Source organism: Nansenia antarctica, assembly GCF_963989245.1.
Source record: "Nansenia antarctica genome assembly, chromosome: 7".
NCBI classification, from domain to species: Eukaryota; Metazoa; Chordata; class Actinopteri; order Argentiniformes; family Microstomatidae; genus Nansenia; species Nansenia antarctica.
Window position 1 is genome coordinate 64,100,080 of NC_137677.1, and position 9,538 is coordinate 64,109,617.

The 9,538-nt window shown below is 46.2% G+C and overlaps 1 protein-coding gene across 1 annotated transcript in view; it reads left to right on the top strand.

The window, feature by feature from the left end:
• Positions 1–8,065, top strand: part of sik1 (salt-inducible kinase 1) — a 14,861-nt gene extending 6,796 nt beyond the window's left edge. Inside the window, exons 8-14 of the mRNA XM_080535594.1 lie at positions 385–611; positions 1,678–1,830; positions 2,591–2,704; positions 2,961–3,198; positions 3,698–3,958; positions 4,106–4,298; positions 4,870–8,065. Coding sequence (XP_080391720.1) covers positions 385–611; positions 1,678–1,830; positions 2,591–2,704; positions 2,961–3,198; positions 3,698–3,958; positions 4,106–4,298; positions 4,870–5,482 — 1,799 coding nt within the window. The 3' untranslated portion in view covers positions 5,483–8,065. The remainder of the gene's footprint in view (positions 1–384; positions 612–1,677; positions 1,831–2,590; positions 2,705–2,960; positions 3,199–3,697; positions 3,959–4,105; positions 4,299–4,869) is intronic.
• Positions 8,066–9,538: the final 1,473 nt, after the last annotated feature.

The window sequence follows — 9,538 nt, forward strand, 5'->3', positions numbered from 1 at the left end:
TGGTATTCAGGGTCCAGAAGCACATACAAGTCGTGAGCTTAGAATGATAAGGTTCTATCTCCGTTTAGAATGATAAGGTTCTATCTCCGTTTAGAATGATAAGGTTCTATCTCCGTTTAGAATGATAAGGTTCTATCTCCGTTTAGGGTAGTTCAGAGATATTGAGCGTCACATTATGTTCTGTGAGATGGAACCTTTGTATTTTATTAATTACTAACTCAAAAATGTCAACATTTAAACACCACACAGGCATTAATAAACACCTAATGGATCAGATTATGTAAAAAACTCAATTTTGAGAAAAATTGAGATAGAACCTTATAATTCTAACGTCACAAAAGTGTTAGAATCTGACTGTCCCCCCGCCCCCCCTCCCTTTCCCAGACTGTGAGAACCTGATCCGTAAGATGCTGGTGGTCGACCCGGCCAAGAGGATCACCGTGGCCCAGATCAAGCAGCACCGCTGGATGACGGCCGACCCGACGGCCCTCCAGCAGACCCTCAGCATGGCCCTGCCCCTCAGCGACTACAACTCCAACCTGGGGGACTACAGCGAGCCCGCCCTGGCCATCATGAACACGCTGGGGATTGACCGCCAGCGGACCATCGAGGTGAGCAGGCGTGGCGTGATGAGCTTAGAATGATAAGGTTCTATCTCCGTTTAGAATGATATGGTTCTATCTCCGTTTAGAATGATAAGGTTCTGTCTCCGTTTAGAATGATAAGGTTCTATCTCCGTTTAGAATGATAAGGTTCTATCTCCGTTTAGAATGATAAGGTTCTGTCTCCGTTTAGAATGATAAGGTTCTATCTCCGTTTAGGGCAGTTCAGAGATATTGAGTGCCAAAGTTTTTACATTCCATTATGTTTTGTGAGATGGAACCTTTGTATTTTATTAATTACTAACTCAAAAATGTCAACGTTTTAAAAAATAACACCACACAGGCATTAATAAACACCTAATGGATCAGATTATGTAAAAAACTAAATTTTGACAAAAATGGAGATAGAACCTTATAATTCTAACGTCACGATGGATGGACTTGGTTGATTAGCTTCGTTCTGCATATGAAAAGCAAAGCAGGGTTGGGTTGTAGAGACAGGGGGTTGTAGAGACAGGGTTCAAAAGTTTGAGGTTTAGGATGGAGTTGGCGGGGGGGGGGGGGTTTACTCATGTCTGGTGGTGTGATCAAGAGGGCGTGTTATCTAACACATGGAGGTGGCGCCGTAGTCAAACCCACCCTGGGTTCCCGTGCACCCGGGGGGCTTACGGGTCGTTTGGTGGGGAGAATTAGGGGGATAACTGACATCTGCTTTCATAAGCTGACAAGCTGAGCGCTGAAGAGACCGCAGTCTCTCAGGAGATTAGACTGAAACTGAGCCCTGTGTTTGTCTGTCTGTGTGTGTGTGTGTGTGTGTGTGTGTGTGTGTGTGTGTGTGTGTGTGTGTGCGTGCGTGTGTGTGTGCGTGTATGTGTGTGTGTGTGTGTGTGTGTGTGTGTGTGTTCACGTTACGTGCCCCTATTTCAAAAGGAGAGACAGAAGAAGAAAGAGACAGGAGATTGTATAATGCTGACTGACTAATACAGCCGCCCCACTATGAGCCCCACAGTCTCTTTTAGAAAAATAGACCTCAACAAAATGGCCGACTAACAAATCCGTATTTTCCCCCCCCCAGTCTCTGCAGAGCAGCAGCTACAACCACTTCTCGGCCATCTACTACCTGCTGCTGGAGAAGGTCCGGGAGCACCGGGCCCAGCAGCTCAGCCGCCAGTGTGGTGGACCGTGGAGCCAGAGGCCCAGGAGCATCTCAGACTCCACCCTCCCAGAGGTGAGTGACTTCAGCATCTGGTGGAAACATTCCAGGGCCAACTGCCTGTGTGCATAACATGCATTTGCTTGAAAGTTGGAACCTTGGTGACTTTGAATGATCTTTAGAATCCCAACTGTAGAAATGAATTGAGTCAGGGCATTCCCAATGGACAGAGTAGTGAGAGACTGGAGAGGATATGCAGCAGGGTATCTGGTTGCTTCACATACAGTAACTGTTAGCAGACAGTGGTGTAGTCTACGTGATACGCAGGACTACGCCGTATACCCCACTAGGGAAGGCCAAGGATTTCCGTATACCCACTTAAAAATGTGTGAGGATACGTAACAGACGTTTTGTGACAGAACTTTCACTTTCATTCATAAAATTCACCCCGTCTGTGTTACGAAGCACTTGACCTTTGGACCATCGGGACTGACTATAGCGTCATATACCACCAACGGGGGGGGGGAGATGCGACATGAAATATGTCAGAATGCAGCACTATCATGCACAGATCAGCCTTATAACACGTAATGTTATATATATATATATATATATATAACGTTAGACAGGGAGCGCAGATTTATTTTTATGGCGTTTCCGAAATGAACGATATGAGGCTGGGAGGGAAAAATCACAGTATACCACTAGAAAACACTAGACTACACCACTGGGTTCTTGGCCTAGGGTTTTGAGTATGTTGGCGCCTCTGTTTTCATTCGGTTGTCTAATCGTTCTATGTTCTATGTTCTAAGTTCTATGTTCTTGCATATCCTAGGTTATAATGGAATCATCGGACAACTTTAGAAACCCCGCCTACCCCCTTCCACCCAAGAGCACCCCCCCTCCTCTCCACTCTGAGATGGAATGCGACCAAGGTGCACTATTCCAGGTAAGAGGAAAACCCTAAATAGGATTCTTCCCCTGATTAAGTCAACTTAGATAAGCTTGGCCAGCCCCCCATCATTGTCTAGGTTGAACCGTTTGACACCTTGACCTTCCGTAGAGCTAACAGTCGAATTAAAAAGTTAGCCTATTATAACGGTTAGCGCTCCATCCTCCATCTGTTTCCCTATCCCGTCTTATCAGCAGCTAACGGTTAGTGCTCCTCCTCCTCCTCCTCCTCCTCCTCCTCCTCCTGTTCCCAGCGCGTGGTGTTCCCCGTGGAGGCCAGCCTGAACCGTCTGCTGTGGAACCGCTCCATCTCCCCCAACAGCCTCCTGGAGACCAGCATCAGCGAGGAGGTGCGACCCAGAGACCTGGAGGAGGACCTGGAGGAGGCGTCCCCCCCGCCCACCTCCGCGCCCCCTCACCTGCCCAGCACCGCCTCCCGCAGACACACCCTGGCCGAGGTCTCCGCTCGCTTCCACCAGTGCAACCCCCCCTGTGAGTTGTGTCCTAGGAATACACAGTACAGAGATACCTGTATGATTTAACACACACACCTACACACACCATCATCACCAAATCGTGAGCTTAGAATGATAAGGTTCTATCTCCGTTTAGAATGATAAGGTTCTATCTCCGTTTAGAATGATAAGGTTCTATCTCCGTTTAGAATGATAAGGTTCTATCTCCGTTTAGAATGATAAGGTTCTATCTCCGTCTAGGGTAGTTCAGAGATATTGAGCGTCAAAGTTTTTACATTCCATTATGTTTTGTGAGATGGAACCTTTGTATTTTATGAATTACTAACTAAAACATTTCAACATTTAAAAAAATAACACCACACAGGCATTAATAAACACCTAATGGATCAGATTATGTAAAAAACTAAATTTTGACAAAAATGGAGATAGAACCTTATAATTCTAACGTCACGAAATACACACCCAACCTCCTCTATAACTAGCCCCTCTCCTCTCCTCTCCTCTCCTCTGCGTAGGCGTCATGATCAACCCCACAGACGGAGCCTCGTCTGACAGCTGTCTAGAGTCTTCGTCGGGCCCAAACCCGGCCCTGAAAGCCCCTATGGGGGGTCTGTCAGCCCTGCTGACCTCCGGAGCTGCCCCCGGGGCCATGGCCCCTACTGGGACCCCCCTGGGCTTCTCCTCACACCACCTCCTCCCCAGGACCCCCCAGGGTTGCCTCCCCGCCGCCAGCTTCCAAGAGGGCCGCAGAGCCTCCGACACCTCCCTCACACAAGGTAAGGGGAGAGAGTCTGCTGTCACTGTATGGACGTTTTATTACATAGTATAAACTCGACAGTTTCACATCATAGTAGTATAACCAAAATGTTTAACAGATTAACCGTCATCTAACCAAGTGTCTTCGCTGTGACTTTTGACTCCAGGTCTCAAAGCTTTCCGCCAACAGTTGAGGAAGAACACCCGTACCAAAGGGCTTCTGGGGTTGAATAAGATCAAGGGCCTCGCGCGGCAGGTTTGCCCTCCTCCGGCCTCTTGTAACCGTGGCAGCCGCGGGTCTCTTGGCCCCGCCCTCAACGAGCACCGTAGCATGCTGGAGGAGGTGCTGCACCAGCAGAGGTGAGCGGGGGGCACACACTCACACACACACACACACACACAGACACTCACACAAACACACACACACACACACTCACACAGACACACACACACACACACACACACACGCACACACACTCACACACACACACACACACACACACACACACACACACACACACACACTCACACACAAACACACACACACACACACACACACACACAAACACAGACTCACACACACACACACAAACACACACGCACACTCACACAGACACACACACACACACACAGACACACACACACACACACACACTCACACAGACACACGCGTACAGTACAGTGTCTAACCTCTAACTCTTCTCTCTTAGGGCTTTCACACCGGCAAAGAACCGTGCCAGTTCGCGTTCGCGTTCGGAAACCTCCGAACGTTGGCGCTGTCTGGCGAACGATACACTGGTATGAACGCGGGCTCGTTCGCCAGACAGGAGGTTTCCGAACGCGAACGCGAACCGGCACGGTTCTTTGCCAGTGTGAAAGCCCTATCTGTCTCTTCTCTCTAACTCTTCTCTCTGTCTCTCTTTCTCTTCAGGATGCTGCAGATCAGGCACCAGCCCCAAGCAGCACCTCAGACCGTGGTGCCGTCCCAGAACCCCCTGCTCTTCCTGTCCCAGCAGCAGCAGCAGCCCCCCTCCCCTCCTCCTCCTTCCACTGTCTTTTCCCCCTCCGCTCTGTTCTCTGACTCCCCCACGCCCCCCATCCACCTCCCCCAGGGCGATCTTCAACATCCCATGCCCCCCCACCACCAGGGTCATATGGGTCTCCAACATGCCTTCTGGCAACAACCGCTGGAGGCCTCCTCTCCCTGCTCCTCCTCCTCCTCCTGCTCCTCCACCTCCTCCTCCTCCTCGTCTTCATCCTTCTCTTCCTCTCTCTCCACCGTGGCCTCGGCGGCTTACCTCCTCGAGGCTCGTCTGCACATCAGTCAACAACCCCACCACCATCACCTTCAGACCAACCTCCACCTCCAGCCCCAGCCCCAGCCCCAGGCCCTGGTCCAGGGTCCCTTCCCCCTCTTTCCCAGTCCACGGATGTGGAGTCTGGGCTCTTCCTCCGTAGCCAGTGACCATGAGATGCAGGATGCGTTGAGTCGAGGTGGACAGCAACAGCAACAGCAGCACAGCAGCTTTGTGATGGTGAAGTGATGGAGACACAAAGGACACAACAACAACAACAACAACAACATTGCTGGTTGCCATAGTGATTGTTCTTCCCCACGGAAGGCATTCCAGAGGACAATGTCATTATGATGTCATCACTTGGGGACAGCCTAGGGTGAGAACAGCTGTGAAGCTTCTCACGGTTCCACCCCGTTCATGAGCAGAAGAAAGAAGGAAAGGATAGACAGTCCCAAGTGTGTACAGACTACAGAGGACATTATGAGAGGACAACAAACTGTCTTTGAAACTGAGAAAAGAAGAGTGGACAGACAGAATAAAAAACCAGATGCAAGTAACAAGTCGACACTCATGGTGTGTAGCATCTGTTTGCGTGTGATCAGTTAAGCTGAGAATTAAGCAATAACCAAACTCTGGACGAGGCTGTGACGTAACCTCGTAACCCCAGAGAAGCAATAATGGACTAGGCCTCAACTTGATAGGGGACCCCAGTACCTCTCCACCCCTCCCTTATGGGGACCCCAACTCACCCCACTCATGCTCATGAGGGGATGTGATGGACTCACTTGAACAAAATAAATGAGGACTGGTTATTTATGTACCAGACTAGATAATGTCAGACATTTGCTTTTGGAGTTTTAGGTTTTTTGTTTTTGAAAATAGGAGTATCCTGTCTTCCTGATTTTTGGTTTTGTGTCAGTGATTGTCAACAGAGCTTTTTACATTTCATTGTTTTTCACTTTAGTAGAAAAGACCAAAGTTATTTTTCTTTTCTTCTTTTCTTTTTTTACTTTATTTGCCTTTTGACAGAGATAGTATGTTGTAGCAGACCATGCAGTATAATTACAAAACTAGAATCTTCCCAACTTTCTTTGAAGATAAATTGCGATTTGACAAAACTGTCATTTGTTTGTGCAAGACCGTAGTAGCTGAGCTTATGTTGCTTTTACCGCAGGAGAAAGAAGGTAAACCTGGTACATCTTGATCAGCCGAAACTGAAGAAAGCTAAGAGACAAAAAAACCACAATAGGTACTGCTACACCCCAGCAGTGTGTGTTCAAACACCCTCTGAATTTTGCAATAGTTTCTATCACTACCTCCTCAGGCAGCCTAGTCTAACACATGTCTCAGTTCAGAGACGTTATTCAAACCAAGCCCATACAAAGATCTACAGCCATCAACACATTGAGTATGATGTCATTCTTTCATGTCAAGCTTTCACGTGGACAGAACAAAGACTTTTGGGAATAGTGCAATTTATTTCACATTGAAATGCAGAGGAAATGAGACATACTGTAGAGCATTGACATAGGCCAACCTGCCTGTTGGTGTTAATTCCATTGTTTTATTTTTCATTTTTGTATGATTGTATGAGGGTTTTGATACCTTCGGAGGGAGATGGGTGGGTCAGGTACTCTATGTTCGTTGTATAAACTGGTAGAAATTATATGAACAGAAAGAAGAAGAAGAAGAACCCCAACCATTTCATACTGCTTCTCCTCTTGACAACACAAATGCCTTGGCGCCCTGGACGGTTTCCTTGTACGATGACAGTACTAGAGTTTAGCCAAAGAGAGAACAGAGAAGGGGGGGCGGGGGGGCAGACTACTGATTTTCCCTCTGAGTGCAGTGGCTCAAAGTGTAGCATACTAGCTAGCTAGCGCTCTCACGACGCACTCTAGGTGCCCACTCCTAGAAGGAAGCTGCTTCTGCCACAAGATAATGCTGATGCTAATTGTGTCGACGTACCCATTAGCAGTTTGGTTCAAGGACCATAGCTGTATTTGTTTTGTTTTGTATTTTTCCAAAGAAAAAAAGAAAAAGTTGTAGCAATACTATTCTTTGCTGGAATGTGAGTTTTTCTTTAAATGAATTGTCTGTTGGTGCTAGAGGTAGTAGCAGCTTAGTATGTGTGATTGTATGTCTATATATTTTCGGACACTGTATTTGAAACACAGCTGTTTTCCACCATGATACCATTGTTAGTTTGGTCAGTTTTACCATATCTGTGAAGTCAGTGGTGTCCTCTGGTTGAGGGCAACATGAACAAATTGCAGAAAAGGAAAAAGGGTTTTAAGCCTGAATCCTAAAATGTTTGATAGATTTGTTTCTGAAATAAGCAGTGTTAATATTTGTAACTGTGTAAAACTGAAATGTTTTGGTAGATTGCACTCATCACCAATGCTTGTGCCTTTTTATGAACAAACCCCCGAATATAAGAGAAACCTTCTATACTCTCTAATCAGCACCAGATGGTCTCTCTCTGGACCAGAACTCATTTTTTATACTTTGATTTAAATTGCTGTATTGAAGAAGAAAAAAAAGCATTGCACTTTACAATTAATATTTCTCATTTCGGAAATATGTTTGTTTTTCTCTTGTGGTTTCAAAAAACTCTTCACAAAGGTTGTTATACCGTTGAAACACTAAAACCTTTCTGATGCCGATGTGTAAGATGATGTCCTTTTTGGTCCATTTTGAATGATAAGAAAGGCGTTGTGTTTTTTTTCTCCTGATTTGCTACTTGACTGTGTGTGTGTGTGTGTGTGTGTGTGTGTGTGTGTGTGTGTGTGTGTGTGTGAGAATGTCAAAAAAGAAAGATCGTTTATTTATGTGACTATTTATTTAAATAAAATTCACTTCCTAAACGTTCTGTGTCGATGGCATGAATTCGAGTTCCAGTGTTGCAAAGACGCCTTAGTCATGTGTCAATTTAAACACTAGAAAGTATGACTAATAACTCACAGCACAGAAAGTGAGGTATTAGTCAATATTGCATCCGTAAATGAAGGACTTGGCAGCCAAAGCTAAAAATATTGCCCCATGAACTATCATAGAGTTCAACAGAGCAGAAGAAAATGGCATCTTTCATCTCCACCTGCTGATGACACAGACTTATGATGCACAAGCCCCATGTGATGATGCAGTGACGCAGGGTGATGATGAAGTATAGTGCCACACTGTGTGTGTGTGTGTGTGTGTGTGTGTGTGTGTAGGTAGGTAAGAATGCCACACAGACACACACACGCACACACACACACGCGCACACACACACACACACACACACACACACACAATGTCATGTCATATGATGACCTTATGGCTTGAATGGATCAACGCTTATACAGTCTACTGTGTATCCAACCCTTATGTTGTGTGTGTGTGTGTGTGTGTGTGTGTGTGTGTGTCCGAATAGAGGAAAACTTGTATGTATGGAACATGGTGGGCAACACCAGTCATCCACATAGCTAACTCCATCTAAGTGATCATGGAGCCGCTGTGATGTCATTCTTAAATGGTACAGCCAGTTGCAGAACATTTTATTCGGGCCACTCGGCCTCCTCTTTTAAGAGGGAGCTGAAGAGTTTTCAATTATTCATCTGGGTTTTTTCCCCTGCCAGATACATTTTGATAGGATTCTCTGAACTTTCTCTTTAAGTCCAGCTGAACTTTTTGGGGCGATCCAGGTATGACTCAATCTTCCTCAAAAGTGGTGTGAAGTTGATTGTATTCGGTTGTTAAGTCGTGACGTGTTTCCGGGTCCAACGAGGCGCTGTCTTCGAAATGCCACGGTAATAATAATAATTCATTATATTTGTATAGCGCTTTTCCGAGCCTCAAAGACACTGACAAATATGGGAAAAACGGAAAGTGCTGCTGTGTCCCTTGTTGTATGAATAGATCCCAGTCTAAAAAACGATTGAACTGACATTCTACCGCTTTAGTACACTGGTACTCTGGTGCGGGGGATTTCTAGTTGGACCCGGAAATTGCTAAACGTCACGCCAGACGTGACGTCAGACTTAACAACCGAATACAATTCTTTCACATTAGGTGAGACTGACATACCACGGTAGGAAACTCCAGAGGTTAACCACTCAAATGGGTCCAGGTTGATCACTCAGACGTCCAGGGTTTAACGGTAAACTGAAACAGAACCGTGTTGATAAACGGCGTCAAACAATAGTCCCAACATATTAATATTATACGTCGTCATTAAACATGCTCTCCAACACAGCCGCTCTGCCACAGGTATCTGTTTACATCTCACTCATTTGTGCCACTCACGTACACTTCCTCCAA